Genomic DNA, 20,236 nt, shown 5'->3' with positions numbered 1-20,236 from the left:
TAAGGAAGCTGATTACCCTCTGTGGTAACAGCAAGAGGACAGTTTTCTGATGTGTCTCCAGTCAGGGTCTGATTTTATTTATAGAAATTGAGAATTCGAGGAGGAAGGTAACAAAACATATTTAGTATGATACCATCGGATGTGTGTCTTGCCCATAGTCTCCATTGGGCTGAGGACCCAGGGCTTTCAAGCCCAGTCACGCCATGTTGGCGCCTCTGGTTCTGATGGGGAAGACACTTGAGTGTGGCAGAAAGAAAAAACAAAACAAAAAAAACACCAATGCCTGCCTTGGGGAGACCCAAATGCAGGCACTGTGCTCTGATGGGGACAGTGCTAAGCTGTAGGCCAGGGGGCTCCAATTCTAGTCCCCTCCTTATCCCTGGCTGGGTACCCGGGGATACCCCACCTCATTTGGCCTCATTTGTCTCCAGGTAAAGCAAGACATTCAAATAAGATGGTCTCTGGGATCACTGATTCCCTGCTGAGGGTCTCTGGGTATCAGTGATTCCCTGTTAACACAGAGAGGGCAACATTACCCCCCATGAGACGAATTTACTCAAGTTCAGTCAGACCATAGCATCTGGGCTTCTGGGAGCTGGTCTGCCTATCTATATTGGAGACAGATTCATTGTGTCCTGTTAGGGCTTTTCGTTCCACACTGAAGTTCTGTTTCTGCCAGTATTTAGGGCATTTAAGAAAAAAAAAAAAAAAGATTCCTCTTTCTCCCTCTCTCTCTCCTTCCTCTACCCCTTCAGTTCTCCCCTAGCTCCAGCATGAGACTGGCTAATTAGGACAAATTACAGCAGGTGGAAACTTGACTTTTTTTTTTTTTTTTTTAAACTTCACAATCCACAAGGGACTGAAAAGCTTTAAAGCAATTTCTCATTTAATCTTCAGACTCGAGACTAAATTTCACTGCAATCAAAAAGCATGGATTTGATGATTCATTTCCTTCACACCTTTCAAGGTTTAATATCTTTCTCGAAAGGGATCAACACAGCAACACAGATAATTAAGCAACTGTCATTAAGAAGCGGTAGCAGGGAACCACCCCTCCCCCTCCCAGTGTGTAAGGAAAGTGAGAAATGACATTTCCCTTTTCTGAGGATGAAATTCCATATCCAAAGCCCTCTGGCTTATATTCAACCTGTCTCTCCTCGGAAAGATGCAATCCACTTGCAAGGACAGTGAGAAAGGTTTTAATTAATTTCCTCCATTGCAAACAAAGATCCAAAAATTTTAGCTATTCCTCTTGCCAGCTTCCTCTGGGTTCTCTCATCATCTTTTACCTGTCAATTGCCCCCAGGGCCTTTTCAGAACAATTCCAGATGGCTGGGGTTTTGTGTGGGGGGGGGGGATCTCCATATTTGGTGTTTAACAGAGCCCTTGGTCCTATCACCTGAGATTTTGGTTCAGGAGATGCTATGGTCTGACTGACCCTTCTAACACTCAAGCTGAAATTTAATTGTTGTAGGATGTTTGGGAGGTAATTAGGTCTACAGGGCTCTATCCTCATGCATGGGTCAATTGTGGGAATGGGTTAGGTATTAGGTTTATCCTCTCGTTTGGGGCCCATTTTACCCCCTCTCTGTATCTCACATATGCTTACCTGTCTTCTGCCCCATTTTGGTGCAGCACAAAAGACTCTGCCAGACATCTGTGCCATGCCCATGGACTTCCCAGCCTCCAGAACTGTGAGTCAAAGAAACTCCTCTTGTTCATAATTTACCCAGTCTGTTATGTTCTGCTATTAGCAGAAAACACCCTCAAACAGTAGTTTTGAGGCGTGGCCTGGGAATCTACATTTCTGACAGGCTTGCACTTGATATGGATACTATTGGTACTCAATTGGCACTGTGTGTAGCTCTAATCTATGAAACTTGGAGGAGGAAGACTTTGTAAAAGCAAAGTTAGGAAAGGCCACTGTTAGGAAAGGAGAAGGATTAAAAGATTAAAAGTGGAGGAGGTATTTACAAAGCTACCCAAGTCTTTCAGGAGCAGCTGATTTGAAGATTTCAAGTGAGAAAAGACATAACCAAGAATGTGCTTCAGTGCCAAGTTTGGCCTCTGCTGTGCTTCATGCACAAAGAAAAGGTCAACGTTGTTCACCTGAGGAGACATCAGAGCTCACCGGGCTGTTGATGCCCTTGAGGAATAAGAGTAAGGGTAACTCTTTGTGGAGACTTTCAAAAGTGAGAGGGTGGGGGAGGAGGAGACCTCAGGGCAGCACTTGACATTTGAAATGGTCCCCAGCTAATTCTACTTTGGTCCTTAAACCATTGAGTCCCACTGTCTTTTGGTGCTTACTGAGTCAACACCTGATAAGGAATCTAAGATCTTTGTCCACAAGAAAAGGTCTCCCTACTCTCCATGTAGGACAATAATTTCTTTCCATGAGTGGTTGTGTTTTTCTGGAAGCACTAGAGAAGGGGGATTCCTAAAGAAGGGTCAGATGACCAGGAGTTCTTAATAAAACTGAATTTACCCCCTTGGGTCCTTTATCTGTGGTGTCCTATGGGACTGTTGATCTTCATACCTGCACATTAGCTGTGGTGGCACACAGGTGCATAAAAACTGATGTGGCAGACACCAGTACTGATGCAATATGAACAGAATCTCACCCCCTGAAATGATTAAGCCACATTCTTCAAACTCTTTCAGCTATGTTCCAAAGAACCAGTTGTTTTATGGAAGTATTTCTGGGAAACAACTAAAGCCTTTCAAACAGACATTCCTTCTGTTTTTTTCTCCTTTGTAAGAACATGAAATATCTACATTGCCCTTCTCTCTAAAAAAACAAAGACTAACGGTTAACCTTTGTGGCTCAAGCTTGCTAAAAAAATGATGGACACATCTGTGCCGTGTAAGCAAATATTTCCCTATACTTGGAGACTGAAGAGAAAGAAACTCCATCAACTTAGACATCAAGGTGTCTCACCTTGGGGGAGGTGAAGGTGCATTTGAGTTTCCGCGGCACTCTCTCATGGGCCATTTCAGTCCATTCAGCAAACATGTCATCGCGGTAAGCCAGGGACACATCCATGGAAACTTCTGCGTTTTCTCCTACAAGTGAAAGGATGCACAATTCAGAAATGGCTTTTGGAAGAAGAGTTTGAAAACACTTAAAAAAAATTCTTACAGGCTCTGCCATGAAAACTGACAAGACCAAAGAGCTATGTTAGGTTCCTATCAAAACTGAAGACCTAAAAGTCATGGGATTAAATTCTAAGTAGGATTTTGTGTCCCCTCCCATAACCACTCTTCCAAAGTCAAGAGCTGCCACTTAAGTGCTTCTAGAGAAAGGGGCCTCAGGCTTTCTGAGACAGTTCCAATAGTGAGATTATGACTCACAGTCAGAATTCATCCTTCTGTAACTTGTACTACTAGGGCTAAGTCTGCTCCTAGGAGCCATATGGAAGGTTCTTCCTTCTTCCATAGAGTGCCTTAGGTATTTGAAACCCACACCTCATCTGCCTGTGTTTTTTCTCCTCTCTGAAAAACATGACCAAGATTTTCAATCACCCTGCGTTGGTTTGCGCGTGGGTTGAGTACGTTCCCCAAAGAACACCTGGGGTGACAGTGCTGAGGTGGTGGGGCCTTAAAGAGGTGGGGCCTAGAGGAAGGTCATTAGGTCATGGGGGCTTCACCCTCAAGAATGGCTTAATGTTGGTCTTACAGAGTGGTTTAAGTCTTGCAGAAATTTTAGTTCCCTTAAGAACGAGTTGTTATAAAAAGGAGGGCCTGGGCCCTCCCCAGCCTCTTGATTCCTGACTCATCAAGGGCTCTCCTCTCGCACGCACTCTCCCACCCCGTGATGACATGCTGGCAACCCCATCTCATCATGTAGGCAGAGTCTCTCACTAGAGGCTGAACAGGTGGGGCCATCCAACCTTGAACTTCCAAAATTGTGAGTCAAATAAGCCTCTTGCTTTATTTGTTATAGCAACAGAAGAGGGACGGAGGTCCATCCCGAGCCATGACTTATGTCCTTTCCGTGCTCTCCTCTGGACACACATTGGTCTGAAAGGTCCTGATTAAAACTATACCCAAGAGGCTCTCAAATACAGGATCTGCTATTTATCTAATATTCAAAACCCCTTCTTTGTATTGTGGACAAAGTTAATGTAGAAGACAAAGGGCCTTTTCAAATTTAAGGACTTAATCATGGACAGAAATTATACTAATGAGCACATAATTAAAAATCAATGCTCAAATACTTCCATATTAGTAAGGAAGGTGACTGGGTTTACCTCTCTACTCTTCATTAAGGAGAGTAGATTAGTAAGAATTTCATCTATCTATTTTGTTTATTTTTTACTATGTTGAGCAAGTTCAAGAACGGAGAGGACTTAATAAGAGAAAAACACAACAAAAACAAAGCACAAACCAAAATTCTAAAATGAGTAAGTCAGCTTCCACTGGGGTTAAGAAACTGGGATCAATTCTTGGTTCTGACTATTCAGCCTTTAAGCCAGTCTCCACATCTGGACTCCTGCACTCCATATCTGTAAAGTAATAGTAATACCTACCTCTAGGATTGAATAAGAACTAAAGGAGATCAAGTTGGTGGAAGTGCTGAATGCTGCATGGTAAGCAGTAGGTGCTTAATAAATGTGTGTTGAACTTGAACACATACAAGTCACAAGGGCAACAGATAAAAATAACTGCTATCTGGAAAATTAGGGTTTTCCTATGAACTGGTCTAATGTGGCTGGAAGCTGAATCATTTCAATGATTTTATAGATGAGAAATAGATGAAGTAGGGTTTCCTGACAGCCAAAGCCTAAACTGCCACAGAGGGAATATTCTGGAAAAGTGTGCCAACATGTGTGAAGGAGCCCCAAGTCATTCAGAATTTGCAAGTGCTTGGGCTGCAGAAGGCAAGTGACAATAGGGTGGCTGAGGGAAGGCCCCTATACAGAACAGCTGAGCCCTTGGTTCACCTTCATCTTCTCATCTCTGCACAGACCAAGAAGAGACTGGGCTTCAGGATGCCAGGCAGTGTAGGGACCTGGGCAAGAGTAAGAGTCTGTATAAGAAACAGAGACCCCCAAACTGGCAAAAAGCAGTGCTCGGAGTTTGGATATGCCCTTGGCTAGGGGCCAGACTGGTTTCAACTGCTCCCTGCTTAGCAGCCTCAGTGATCAACAGGAAGAATTGGTGGGAGCTCCCCTCGGAGAGTCAAATACTAGGAAGGTACAAGCTCTTCACTTCTAACACCAAGATTAGGAACTGGGAACTTTGGAGATGTTGAAGGGGCACTGGGAGAACCACTGGACTGGAGTACAGATCTAAAAGGCTGCAGAAGTTATCCGCTCCCATGAGCATCAGCAGCAGTCCTCATAGAGTGCTCGGTGGGACAGTGGGATTTCATAAGAACAGTATGGGTAGTAGACACATTCAGGATGGGTCCTTAATCTGGGGCCCACCCTTTAAAGGGTTCTGCCTCTGTGTGGTTTTCTTCATCTGTGCCCTTCCTCACAGCATGCAGGGCTGGAAGGCTGGGGTGTCTGTACCCAAGCAACAGGCCCCTCTCTGTGGGGTGGAGCCAGGGGGAAGAAAGGGGCACAGGATCCCACACTTCTAGTCAGTCACATTTTGACATAGAATTGCAAGGACTCCAAGAATCCCAAATGCAAACTTGGCCTTCTAGTTCATCATGAAGGTACATTAGAGAATGGAACATGTTGGCCTGATGTATCACTTTTAAATATTTAGACATATGGTGGACAGCCTTCCCTGACACTCGCAAGAGTGGGTCCCATAAATGTTGCTGGGGTCTGCTTAGGTCTCAGGGAGAAAGAAAAAGAGAAGGCCACATAGGCTTACTTCCTAGCCTGGCCCCAGCTCCAACCATTAGTTTAATCTGTTGAGGATTCTCAAAGGAAAAACATAAAATTTTAAACACTATTTTAAACACTAATGTACAGCTACTTTATATTAAGCCCCAGTGGCTTCTGGGATTTCATTTAAATTACTTCATTCAATTTTCCTAATAACTCTATGACGTGGGCATGGTTATGTTCTTTTAATTAATAAGTAAGGTGAGGTTCTCAGATATTAAGTAACTTGCATAGAGTCACACTGCTGCTGGCAATACGGAGAGGCCCATTCAGAACTGCCTCAAAAGACAACCCATCCATCATTTCGGTCATTCCCCCCTCTTTTTTTTTTTTTTTTTTGCAACAAGAGTATCCACAATGGTTGACTTGTTTGACTACAGAAACTGTTTTACTGTCTGTATGTACTCTATAACATCAGGTTGTATGCATCGAATATATACAATAAATTTATTATTAAAGAACCAGCCATCATTTTTGTATCACTAACTTATGATAAAAGGCCCTCAAATAAGTCATGAAGTAAGAATATTTAGAGTCTTTAATAAGAACAGTAACTTCCAATGTCAGGTGCTAACACTCTGAACTCCCTCCTTCAGTCTCACCTCCACCCTTTGAGGAGGAGGTTATATAAATTGCCCGAGTACACATGGCTAGTAAATGGAAGAGGCTGGACTTCCACTTCCATCTGGATCACTCCAGAGCCCCACCTGCCCTCCAGTACCTCTGCTAATAGAAAACAGTAACATTCAAAAGAAACGAAAGAGCTGAATGAAGCACACTTCCTAGAAGAGCCACTCAACTCCAACCCAACACAGGTCAGAAATAGGCAGCACTCATGAGAGACAGCAAAGAAAGCTCGAAATCGAGTCTAGAATTCTCCAGTGGTGCTGACCTTTCCATAAGGGGCCAGAAAATGATGACATGAGCTCCGAGCTGGAGGACAGGAAGGACGGAACTCCTGAAGTGTTCTGCCCCAAACGAGGCACGAGGTTGTAGGCAGACTTCTGAGTGGGAGGGGACCCTGACAGAGGAGGCAGCTGCCATCAGTTAGCTTCTGTCAACAGCTGTCAGATACCAGGCAGTCTTACCAGATCTTCTCATTTTTTAAAAGAGAGGCCAGAAATTCAGATTTTTATGAAACATCTTCCAATTTTTTTTTATTGTCAATAATTAATTCACTAAAAATAAAATGAAACAGATCTCTGTATAGGTGATCTCAGGGTCACCCTGAGGAGGAGTCATCAGATCTCTTCAGGCTCCCCCACCCCACATCACCATTTTTTCCCCCATTTACCTCTCAGGTAAAGATCCCTCGGAAGCTTCCTACGACTGTCCAGTGAATTTCTGGCATGTTCTGCCTGATCCTCACTCACCATCTATGCACTCCCCGGGTCATCTGGAGTACAGGCATTATTAGTTTCTGTGTGAGGAATGGAAGCCAGAACTCAGAAAGCCCCCACCTAGGAACACCCCCTCCAGTTTTCCAAGAATCCCCTGGTCTCAGAGCCTTCTGACATCTTTCATGGTGCACGGTAAAAATAGAAATAGAGTAAGAACACCCTGTTCCAGTGACCCCCCTGTCTCCCTCATTGGCTTGTATGGTATCATCCCTGGATGGACACTCAGGTTTCTTCCCCATTAGAACGGGAAACTAGGACTTACTGTCTAGGATTGTGTGATCATTAAATTAATTATTGCATGAAAATTGCTTTGACTTGTAATGAAAACATCAAAGGTTAGGGTTTTGTTTGTTTGTTTTTCTGGTACTGGGACTTGAACTCTGGTGTGCTCTACCACTAAGCTACATCCCCAGCTCTTTTTATTTTTATTGTGACACCGGGTCCAAGGCTGCCCTGGAACTTGACTCAGCCTCCCAAGCAGCTGGGATTATAGGCAAGAGCCACCATTCCCAACTGTGGTTGTCATTTTATCAGAAAATAAGACTTTTACACCTATCTTTCACTCAAAATAGTTGCCAGATTTCAGCAACAGAAGTTCCCACTATGAATTTAAACCTGGATCAAAAAAAAAAAAAAAAACCTCAGAAACAGGAAAAACAATGGGCAGAGAAACCCAGCAAAGCTTTGTAGTCGGCTGCCTGAATCATTTTCTCTTCTGCTTCTGATGGACTTGGAAACAAGTTCATCTTTAATGACTACATTGCACATAATAAAACACCAGTTTCATGACTTCTGGGATACTGCGTGGGTCATACTTCCCCCTCACATCCTCTAGAGATAATGAAGGCCATGGATCCAATTTGAATTCCCTGGGAGAATCACAGAAAGGCCAGAGCTACATCTGGCACCTGGAGAACCTTCCCTATAAAATAAGGACACCGGTTATACCAGTTCCATGGGATAAAGGTGCAAGGTATCGCATAAGGTACTTATGGATTTGCAAATCCATGATTTTCCACATACCAGACCTGCAGTTTTGGTATCTAAACCCTAGGTCGTATGGGCTGGGTAAGCTTTACCTATCTCAAATGGCTTTGGAGACATATTTTGTTTGGTGGAAAATTTGTTCAGAATACTAGGAAGGGAAGTGTGGAAGGGCACTGTGGTTCACTACACTTACTATTTCCATCCTGTTATGGGGGCGGCACTCTGACCTGAGGAAACCTGCACTCCAGGATTCTGTAGGAGCAGACGCAGCCCACAGTGTCATTGCGGGCAGAAAGATCCACGTTTTTCCATACTGGGAATCATCAACTACCCAGTGTCCTTAGGGGGTCGCTACTAATTACACTGCCTTGCCCTGCCTGAGCAAATGGAAAGTCAGAGAGAAGAGCAAGGCCTTCATATAAGAAAAAAAGTGGTAGGAGAACAAATAGCTAGGAAAGAGACTAGGCATCCCTGAGAAACCTAGGGCAGCTGCTTAATGTAAACACATGGTCCATGGAGTGGGGAGTGGGGAGGGAAGGTGACTGGTGGCCTCAATGCAAGTCCCCAGAGTGCTCCTTACTTATGCTCCATGCCCTCTCCATGTCTGTAGTAGGTATTAAGCAGCCTGGACAGTTCAAAGAGCAAAAGTTTTGAGGCAAACAGAGTTAGTTTTGAATTCTATGTTTATATCTGAACTACGTTGGATACATCTTAGTTTCCAACTTTGCAAGAAATAGAAATAGACATAGAGGAACCAACCCTCTAAGGCTGTTGACCACCTGGCACGTAGCAAGTTCTTAAAAATACAAGTGCCCTTTCTGGCCAGTCCCAGGATGGGTATATTGTTGAGCAATTAAGTGAAAATAAAGTGGGGAAAGAGGAAGACAAATTATATTAGAGAAGATAAAGGATTTTTTTATGGTTGTGAGAAGCTCTTAGATTACCAGCGAAATCTTGACTTTCCTGGTCCCTTGCCCTGGGGAAAAAAATTAAAGAGGTTTCAAAAAGGCTCATGTGCATTCCCACCTTACATAGGGGAGCTGCCAGTCACAGAGTTTGTTTGGCTAACCTCAGAAGGAGGCCTCACAGACCAGCCTCCTCCTGTCCTCCAGCAGACATATAATCTGGGGTTATTTATGCAGCATTCCTTCCCCAATCAAAAACTCTCTGACCTGGCTTGTATTTTCTTGACGCTTTCAATTAAGGAAATAACAAAACCAACCCTGTCCTGTATCCAAGGTTAGGTCTGGCCCAAATGGCCTCAGCTAATTATAAATTTGGCCCTGGTTGTGTTCTTAAGATGCCCTACAGGCCTGGGTGTGAGCAGTTAAACCAATGAATGAGTGCAATTATTTCACAAACCAGCCCTAATAATTTAGTTCATACTACCTCTCTCATCTTTCTCCATCATGTCAAGCATTTGCATTGTGGAGAAATATTTTCCATGTACACAAAGACATATTTCTAAGCATCATCCAGTTCTCTTGCTATGTTCTGTTGCATTATCTCCTAGTGGAAGTCAGCTATCTGCCAATGAAACATGACTAGAGACAAAGGAAAACATTGTTCATATCAGGTCCGTCCTTTGCAAAATGATAGCACTTCTCAGCTAGAAAACATCAACTCATCCATGTTGTAACCAAGACTACTACTGCGTCAAGGCTGCACAGAACATCACTTGTTCTATAACCAAATGAATATGGAAAAGCTACACCTGTTTGTGTTTATGAGGTTTTCCAGTTAGATCTTTTCTCTGCTGACTCCACACACCTACCCAGAGGGACACCCATCTCCCTCTCCAGTCCAGATTTCCCCTCCTGAGTTTTAAATCCATATGTTCACTTCCCACTGATATCTCCTTTCCCATGATTCATAAAGCCATACCTCCCATTTGGGTCAATTCTCTCTGCTAGGTGACTTTCCGATTGATCTCCTTTCTCTTCACTAACATTCCCATTGTTCAGGCCACCATCATGTCCAGTCTTGAGGACCAAAACGCTTTCCCATTCCTAATTTTCACAATGACATGGGAAAGCTGATTTCCAAAATACCTTGATCTAAAGTGAAAACTGCTTAAATGGCATAATAGGCTAAGGTATGGCAGCTGTTTAGCACCTTAGTTTCATCAAATCCTATGAGATTTTCTCTCCTTTCACTCAGGCTGTCCACCTCAAATACAGCTTCCATCCCTTCTAGCCTTGGAAGATGGCAAGAATTCACCTGTGGAGATAGCCAGCCAGCCTGGGGTTGCAGCCACCTTGGTGCCTTGCAACACTGGGCAAGTCACTGAACTTCTCTATCTAAAAATGGAGGTAATGGTAAAGCCCATCACTGAAAGCTGGGAGAAACAATCACAGTCGTGTATGCCCAGCACTCTGCAGAGGCCTGCCACACAATAAGCACTCAGTAAATGCTGGCTGCTATTTCAAGTTTGCACCTGAGGTTACTACAAATTGTTGCATTCAGGGTCTTTACTAGCACATCAGAGTTTTAAAAAGTGTCCCCCTTTTGGGGGCTGGGGCTGTAGTTCAGTAGAAGAGTACCCATCTAGCACCTAGGAGGCACTGGGTTCAATCCTCAGCACCACATAAAAATAAATAAAGATATTGTGTCCATCTACAATCAAAAAAATATTTTTTAAAAAAGGTGTTCCCCTTCAAAAGAATGAATAGGACTTATCTGGGACTGCAGATAGTGCAAGGTATCCCCACAAGTCTAACTCCTGCTCATCTTCTAGAATTCTATGCAGATTCATTCCTGCCTTTTCTTACCCATCAAAACTCAAAGCAGTTTCCCTCCTCTTGCTCCAACAGTGCTGTTTGTCCAGAATTGTACCACTTATCCTTCTTCAGTGTACCTACCTATTTATTTGCATCTCTGTCCTACATGCCTCCCACAGATTGGAGGATGCTGATCTCCAGGGACTGCCTCAGTCTTGTCATAGTTGTATCTCCCATGTCTTCATAAGAGATACTCATTAAGTATTTACCTAATTAATGAACAACATTCTTTCTTTTTTTAAGAATAGTGGGCGGTTTGAAAAACTGAGGCTTTTTTAATATTTATTTTTGGTATAGATGGACACAACACAATGCATTTATTTTTATGTGGTGCTGAGGATCGAACCTGGGTCCTGCCCATGCAAGGCGAGCACTCTACCATTGAGCCACAATCCCAGTCGCAAATATTCTTATAACCCTAAATTTCCTGTCACTCTAACATCTCTGTACCAGCCAGGGAGTTTGCTCTATTGTAGTGACATTACATTTTCTTCTCTACTCCTACCCCTACATAGTCTCTCTCTCTCTCTCTCTCTCTCTCTCTCTCTCTCTCACACACACACACACACACACACACACACACACACAGCTCAGTGAAAGAATTTTGCTCAAATTTAGCCCATGAGTCCCAATGGTCCCCCAAAAGAACAATGTACTGGGATACATGGATGGAAGTGATTCTGAGGGAGGTGATGTCTCCTTTTCCCTTTTCCCTTCTGAACGTGGGGATGTAGAGTTCTCCTTGAGAGGACCCAGGGGTTAAGAGAGGAGGTGGGATGCAATTCCAGGGGCTAGAAACCAATGAATTATCTGACCTAGTGCTGCTTTAGGGTTTGAGGCTTAAACAAGAAAAGGATAGACCTTTAATGTCTGCATCATGTTCCCCAGTCCATAGGGATCCAGAGACTAGAAAGGACTTCTGGTAAGAGATTCCACCAAATAAGCTGAAACCTCAAACACTGGATGGACTAAAGAACTCAATTCATTCTTTCTCTACCAAACATTTTTAAGCACCTCCTGGTTTTCACACACAGTCGTGGGGATAAAAAGACACATCCGGAAAGTATCATTGTCCTCAAACGGTTCACAGTAAAATGGGAAAGGCAGGCATATTCATAAGGAAGTAGGCAGTTAACACTACATTTGAAGATATAGAAAGTATACAGTTGGCACTAAGAGATCAAGAGTGCTGGGTAGGGGCTCCAGGAATGCAGCGTAGAAGACATGACCTTCTGGATCACCTCATCCAGAAAGGGTGATGTTTACCTGTGAGTCAAAGGACTAGAGTTCACTAGGCAGTAAGATATGAGGAGAAATTATGGATGGGAGAAGCTGCATGTGTAAAAAAATCAGGTAAGCACAAACGGCAGGGAGCAGTCAATTCAATATGGTGAGGAATGAGAGCGAAAGACTGGAGAGAATGTGAAGGATGGAGAGCAGGAACAGCCTGAGCACAAAAGAATGAAGTTTGTATGGCCTGCTGTGGCATTCAATTTAAAATGTTTAAGCAAGATTTTGTCACCTATGTGAAAAGCAGACTGGGGGGCATGTGGGGGCAGTGGAGGGTAGTTAGAGAGCCATGGGGAGGCCTCCTGTACTCCACAGTTCTCTGTGTGCTTAACATGATTTAATGTCATAGAAAATACCTCCTGAAAGATATTTTCTAAGAAATTTGTTTTCCAAGGAATTTGAACTCAACAGTGAGCCTATCTTTTTTTCTAACAAAGCAACAGAAATCAGAACCATCGAGAAACTGGCAAGTGTTAAAACCCTGGAAAGCGAATGTGGCCACAGCTCTTTCTTATTTGACCATAATCAACACAAATGTGGAGAGAAAACAAATCTGACAGCCAAGGGAAGAAAACACACAGTGGGTGTCTTTGCTTTCTCCCCAGGACACCTTCAGTACACAGAGCATTTGGAATAGCTGATTTGATGGTTGTGAAAATCCACCTGCCCCCCCTCCCTCTCTCTCTCTCTCTCCCTCTCCCTCTCTCTCTCTCTCTCTCTCTCTCTCTCTCTCTGAATGCAATTAGAGAAGAGAGCTTCCTTCACACTGAATCTAAAAATAGACGATGGCAGAGTTCACCGACTGACAGCTGCCTTCTCATACAGCAACCAGGAAAGGAAAGGGATGGCTAATTTAACTTAACAACTTCCAAAACAAACAGTGCAGAAGGAGCACAGGATAAAGAGAAAACACAAAGGTCAGCTCTTCAAAGGGCTGGAGGGGGAATGGGGGGTCACTCTGTGGCAGTTTATTAGTCCTCCCAAAATTCTGATGAGACTGGTTAAGTACTCTGCCCAGATTTGCCCAGAGTCCTTCAGGCAAGAACCCAGGTGGGTGGAGCTGCTACAAGAATCCAGGCAAGACCAGGCAGAGGGGCCAGGACTTTCCCTAACTTTTTCATCCATCACCTGGACACCCAGAGCTAAGAGTCATACTATCTTTCTAGATAAGATAAATGTAAACTGTTTTATTTTTTTTTTCTCCTCCTCCACCATATCTAAATTACATTCTGCCTAGCCTGCGGCATTAAAAAAGAAAGAAAGAAAACAGTGATCCAGAAAATAAACATGGATCATGCAGGGAGAGAGACCAGGTTTCTAAAAAGAGTGAACCAGTTCTTTCTTTCTTCCGCTCAGTTCTAAAATGTTTTCAGTTTTCCTCTTCAGTTTGTCTTACCCAGGGAGGGGATTATGGTTAGGCTTCAAAAGAAACAAGGGAGTGTTGTGGACAGGAAGCAGATTCTCTCCGCAGCTCTCCCACAGATCTGTTGCGGGCTCTCAGGGCCACAGCCAGCCAGCTAAATGTCAGTTCAGTGCACCCCAGCAGTCCCTCACCACACTACCTCCATCGCCCGGTGACTAAGCTGTTTCAACAGCTGTGTTATTGCTGGAGTGAGGCCAGTATTATTCACACAGAGTATTTGTCTCAGATGGCTTATGGGGAGAATTACTGCACTCAGAATTTGGGGTTCTGTGGGCAGATAAAGTCCTCCCTTGATTAATCAGCTGGGGCATTTCCTAAAGTTCTGGTGGCAATGGGACACCATTCTGCTACTACCCAGGCTTCTAGAAGATGGACAGAGTCATGACATTACAAAAAGGACAAGAGAGGCATACGAATGTGAGGGAAAGGAGTATTATGGACAAGCATGACCTTTGGTTGAGCCATGGAAGATCTCTATTGCCCCTTCCTTGATAAAAGCTACCCATATCAACAGGAGTGGTAAGAAGGACTTCCCTTCCATTCTTCCATTCCCTGTCTTTCCCTTGAAATCCTTTCTCTGCACTTGCAGCTAATGTTAGCAACTCTTTGCCTCTGCTGACCTCTCCAGGCATCTCCCCACAGTCTTGCCCCTTAGCACCATCTGGGGCAGCACCCTGCTGTGCACACCTTCCTTAGCCTGGGACTTCCCTCTCATGCCATTTTATGTCCATATCACTCATGGATGTTCATGTCAATTGCTCAGCAAGTGGGTCCCGGTGGCTTGTCATCTCCTCTGCTACTCCACATTCCTAGCCTCTGACTCCACATTGAGTGAGGGAGGTAGGTGCTCCATTACGCACAGTTGAATAAATCAACCCACACTCCCTTATGTTGAGGGGTGACAGGAGACAGGAAAAGGTGTTTCATGTGGGCGGAGGGAATTTCTATTTCTAGTCCAGCTAAATCTGCTTTCAAGAGCACTATTAGGGACGCTGAAAGGTCAGAAAATAATCCAAAGAATTAATCAATGGGATGGCACTGAATTAAAAAGCTTTTGCATGGCAAAGGAAATAAGAGCATGAAGAGAGAACCTGCAGAATGGGAGAAAATCTTTGCCAGCAACTTTTCTGACAGAGGATTAATATCCAGAATATATAAAGAACTCAAAACCAAAAAAACAAAAAGAAACCCAGTCAAGAAATGGGCAAATAAGCTAAACAGATACTTCCAAAAGAAGAAATTCAAGTGGCTTACAAATATATGAAAAAAAAATGTTTAACATCTGTAGCAATCAAGGAAAGGCAAACAACACTGAGATTTCATCTTACTCCAGGTAGAATTGCAATAATACAAATAATGAGTGCTGGAGAGGATGTGGTGGGGGGGGGATGCTACTTTTACACTGTTGGTGAGATTACAAATTAGTACAACCACTATGGAAATCAATACGGTAGTTCCTCAGCAGACTAGAAATGGAACCATTGTGTGATCCAGCTAGTAGCATTTGTCCTAAGGAATTAAAGTCATCATGCTATACAGTACACGGATACCCATGTTTATAGCAGCACAATTCATAACAGCCAAGCTATGGAATTAGCCTAGGTGCCCATCAACTGATGAATGGTTGTAGCATACATACGCAATGGAGTTTTGTTCAGCCATAAGAAAGAATGAAATTATATCACTTGGTAGGAAAATAGGTGGAACTTGAAAGCATTGTGAAGTGAAATAAGCCAACGTCAGAAAATCAAGGGTCATATGCGGAAGCTAGAGAGTGAAAAGAGAAAAGAGGCGGATCTCCTGAAAATAGAAGGGTAGCTGTGGAAGAAGAGGACAAGGATGGGAGGAGGATGGGAGATACTAGAGGATGGAGTTGACCGAATTATATTGTTATATTATGTGCTGGTGTGAGGCTGTAACAACAAATTCCACTATTATGTATAATTATGATGCACCAATAAAAACTATAAAGCATTCAAAAAGAAAAAAAAAAAGGAGCCCAATTACTGCTGTCCCTTCTAAGTTCTACCAGGCACCAGCAGATACCACTTTTTGATATTGAATTGACCTGAGAAATGTGTGTTTTTATAAAGACAGCATGGAATTCATTTAATTTATTTATTTACCATTTTGGAATTTTAAAAATAAATGAAACAATGATTCTTAGAAACTTGCCTTTTTGAGTGCTTTCTAAGTGGAGACGTTTTCACCCGTATAGATGCCTGGCAGATAAAAACAATCATGGGCAATCTCACAACAAGGAAACAAGACCGGTGGTCCGACTGCTAAAGTCTGAAAGAGACTAGTGGATTTGGTGGATTCACAGCTCTAGCTTATGTCAGTGAGTCACGTGTTAGGAGAACTGCTGCTCCCTCTAGGAAGGCAGTTATTCATTGTACCAGGTAAGTCACTTTACACACTGTGTTCTTTCACTGAGTGTTGAAGTTGGATCCTGTGCTGATGAAGGTTCCTTCTTATTCTATCTAATATCTTAGGAAAGTAGAAATCAAAACAACAGCAGCTGTTTAATTGCCTTCTCTATCTTTCAGGCACTGGGACACAAACAAAGAACTATAAACCATTCCTGCCCTCAGGACACCTACAATGGCCTTGGAGTGACAAGGGACAAGAATTTGAAGTTAACAGTTAACAAATGCAAAAGTCCCACAGCACCAGTTACCTGTCAGTACTTGAGAAAAAAAAAAAATTACTGTCACGACTATGAAAAGAGAAAAGTGGATTTCAACAGCCCCCCTCCCCTCAACCCCCAGAATATATTTGTGCTTTTGGCAAGGAAAGAAGAGAGGAGATGGAAAGTGCATGCAGGAAGAGCCACCTACTAGAAGGGATCCCGTCTGTCTCATGGAAAAGCTTTGTTTCTGACAAGTTTCGCAGAGGAAAAAGTAGGCTAGAACAAGCTTTTTATTTCCAACCCACCTTTTCTTCCTTCCCATGAATGAGGAGGGGATACAAATGAGAGCAGGCAGCCAGGGAGAAAAATAATATGGCTGGTGGATCCTGACCTCTTGGATTCCTGCCAACAGAGAAGCCCGAGAGGCAACATTTAATTGTGGAAAAACCAGCCTGGCTCTCCTCTTATCTTTTTTCCTCTGTGACTTAAACCCACAATTACTGGCAACCCCTGGATTCCGAGTCACTCAGCTGGTGGTGGCGCAGTGGCTATGTCTGTAGCTAAAAAGCAACAGGGAGTGGGATTTTACCTGCCCGGAAGCCAGCCCAGGGAGAACATGGCCCTAACCCAGGTTTAGCACTGCTCCCATGAAAAAGTTCACAGATGCCCTCCCATCAGAACACCTCCAAGTGAGAAGTCCAGATAAGAAAAGAGAAATGTGATTTCCAGCTGCTGTATAATTCAAAGGACAAGCGATGAGTCTCCAATCCTGAATTCTACCATTTCATTTCAACACTAGATATGTGATTCTCAATTCCTCTTAAGGATTCAATTTCCAATTTCTTAGTCTGGCCATTAAAGCAACTCACTGATGGGGCCCCTCCATCTCTCAGGAGCTTGGATTTTCTCTCCAATACGGACACTTGTCTGTAGCCTAATGAATGGGTTCGCTTTGCAGACAATGTGTTATTTTTCAGCATTTCATGGTGGAAAAACATGGGTCCTAGTCCTGACTTTCTCACCTGAAAATCAGGTGACCTTGGACAAGTCACCTTTCATTTCAGTCTGCAGAGCTTTAAAATTTGTTCTCCAATAATGACCTCATAGAGAACAGGAGAGTTAACCTTGAACATCAATCACTGAGCATGCATAAAAGATGCATTACAAAGGTTTTTCCCTCAATCTGAATGCCTTTGCTTGAGTTTTTATCTTCATCCAGAAATGTTCCCATGTCCTCACTCATGTCTTCTTCTTTCCTTCTAGGTTGTCTCCAAAACATCTCTTCTCCCACTTGAATTATTACTCTAATTTCAAAACAGCTTACATGTTAATATGTTTACAGTCAAATATAACTAAATCATGCCCCGTGGGCACATTTTCCTAAGGAATTTCTCTAGTATTTTAGGATGTTCTTCAATTGCTTAATTGATTACAACACATAATTTGGAACTCATGGGGCATACCTAAACTATGAATGTGGAACTTCTACCTTTGGATTTAAAACTGAGTTCTATGGATAAGTTACAGGGCTTAAGGTGAAATTATCTCACCTAAACTAAATGTATGAATAAGGCCTCTGCACATTTTTCTCCCATGTTTAAAGTCCTTGACCTGAAATTAATAACCACTGTCTTGAAGTAAAGAAGGACTGTGACCAGCATCTACCTGGGCCTTGTTCTGAATACTTAGCCCTGCCACATGTTTCTGGGCTTTGGATGCTCTCTCTAGAGCTCATATTTATCTTTTCTATTCAAGTCCAAGAATAATAACTACTCTTTTTGACTGAACATATACTATGTGCCAAGTACTTACAAGGTAACAGCTTTACATGTATTATTTCCAGTTTGATTCTTATAACCACTCTCTATAGGTAGCACTACTATTATCTTTATTCTGTAGATGAGGAAATGGGAGTTCACTGAAGTTTTAAAAACTTGCTTGCCAAAGGTCACATTTATCTGTCAGTAGTAGGTCAAGGATTCAGCTCAAACCCTCTGGTTTGAAGTACTTAATCTCATGCTGTCATTGTTGCTCCAAGTTCCTTCAGTTCCCAGAACAAAATAAGGCTGCCTTTGGATTGTTTGTTTGCCTTTGTATAATATCACAAATTCCTACATCACCTTTAAAACTCCATCCTTCATAACTCAACTCAAAAATTACCTTTCTAGTGAGTTCATCATTTCTACTCTGTGTTCATAGAATACTTTGGGGAATGAAGGCATTAGACATATTAGTACAATTTTTTTTCTCTTTCTCTCTGAACTAGACTGTGGGCTCCTAGCTAATTATTCTGAAAATATCTTGAGTATTGACTGTGCCTGGGACAATGCTAACTATGGGGACATAAAGATAAACAACATGCTGTTCCTGCACTCAAAAAATTCAGTCATGCAGGACAGAGAAAACAAAGAAGGGCAATGGCATTTTTTGAAACTATATTATAAGGGATAAGCGTTTATCTTTCTTTCTTAAATCCTAAGCAAAATGCTAGCCTGTAGAAGTCCAATAAGTAACAATTGAATGAATGAATGAGGTTGGCAAAGGAGCTGAAGATGCAGGGACTTTTAAATTAAAGACCTACCATCCCATTATGAAAACTCTTTGAGATTATTTATATACTGACTCACCTAAAAAATGCTTCCTGTGTTGGTGTCTATGATACATTTTTTAATGTCAGACTAAAAATACACTTCCAGTACACCAACCCTGTCTGCCTACCCAAGGACTAGAAATGAACACAAGGTAACACACCACAGAATAAAAATACAAAAATGCCACTCATTCCAACTCCAACTCTAAGGCTCATCCAATAAAGAAGCACCGAATCTCACTGAGCAGGGTCTTCTCAACAGGTTGACATTTGAAAGTGTTTAAAGTCACTTATTTACAAAACCAAAGGGATACTTAAGACATTTTATAAAGCCAAAGAATCTTGAGCAAGTCCTGGACTCTGAGCATCAGAGAGTTAAAACAGATGGGAACTTAGGGGTCACCTAGACTATTTTCCCACTAAAAACAGGAAACCCATTCCATAGCACTGTCCCTAGACCCATGCAGGATCAAGTCTTAACATCACACACACTTATAACCCCTCTACTGCTCAGTTAGGAGTCTTTAGATAATCCTTTAACCTCTCCTATCTTCAGCTTTTTCATTTGGCCACAGAAAATTATTAACAAGATAAGAAGAAATAAAAACAAATTCTTCATCTGAGATTGGTTGGTTGCAAGCAACAGGATTTCACCTATTTTAGCTTAAGCAGAAATTAGCTAGAAGAATACTGGAGTATTTCAGAAAAAGCAAGGGCAGAATGTGCTGATGAGCTTGCAGGCATGCACACACAGAAAGCTGTCGGAGTAAAGTCATCTTCTGTGGTCCATCATAATTATGCCACATAGTTCTTCATCCCCACTTCCTTCTTTACATCTGATCTCTCTCTGCCAGGCAACTTTCTCTGCCATTCTGTGCATATGGGGAACTATGGCTGCCCTGGTGGGCCTCAGGACTGACCAGTTTAAGTGCTGATGGAAGTGGAGCATGAATTATTATTATTTTTTTTTAAAGAGAGAGTGAGAGAGGGAGAGAGAGAGAGAGAGAATTTTAATATATATTTTTTTTTCAGTTTTCGGTGAACACAACATCTTTGTTTGTATGTGGTGCTGAGGATCGAACCCGGCCCCACGCATGCCAGACGAGCGCGCTACCGCTTGAGCCACATCCTCAGCCCCGAGCATGAATTATTGAATTGCAATTTCTTACAAGAGAGAATATGATTGATTCCCCTTGGGCAAGGGCCCATCCCTAGTCTGATTGATCAGCTGTGGCTAGAGACTGATCACATAGCTAGCTTGCCGGCTCAGTATGGGTGATAGAACAATCAG

General features: G+C 42.7%; 1 protein-coding gene across 1 annotated transcript in view; it reads right to left on the bottom strand.

The window, feature by feature from the left end:
- Wls (Wnt ligand secretion mediator) overlaps positions 1-20,236 on the bottom strand; it is a 101,784-nt gene that overhangs the window by 36,952 nt on the left and 44,596 nt on the right. The window contains exon 3 of the mRNA XM_076862310.2: positions 2,939-3,063. Coding sequence (XP_076718425.1) covers positions 2,939-3,063 — 125 coding nt within the window. The remainder of the gene's footprint in view (positions 1-2,938; positions 3,064-20,236) is intronic.

Source organism: Callospermophilus lateralis, chromosome 7 (assembly GCF_048772815.1).
Source record: "Callospermophilus lateralis isolate mCalLat2 chromosome 7, mCalLat2.hap1, whole genome shotgun sequence".
In the NCBI taxonomy this organism is placed as follows: domain Eukaryota; kingdom Metazoa; phylum Chordata; class Mammalia; order Rodentia; family Sciuridae; genus Callospermophilus; species Callospermophilus lateralis.
Note: the sequence above shows the minus strand (reverse complement) of the source record. Positions and strands in the feature narration are given on the sequence as shown.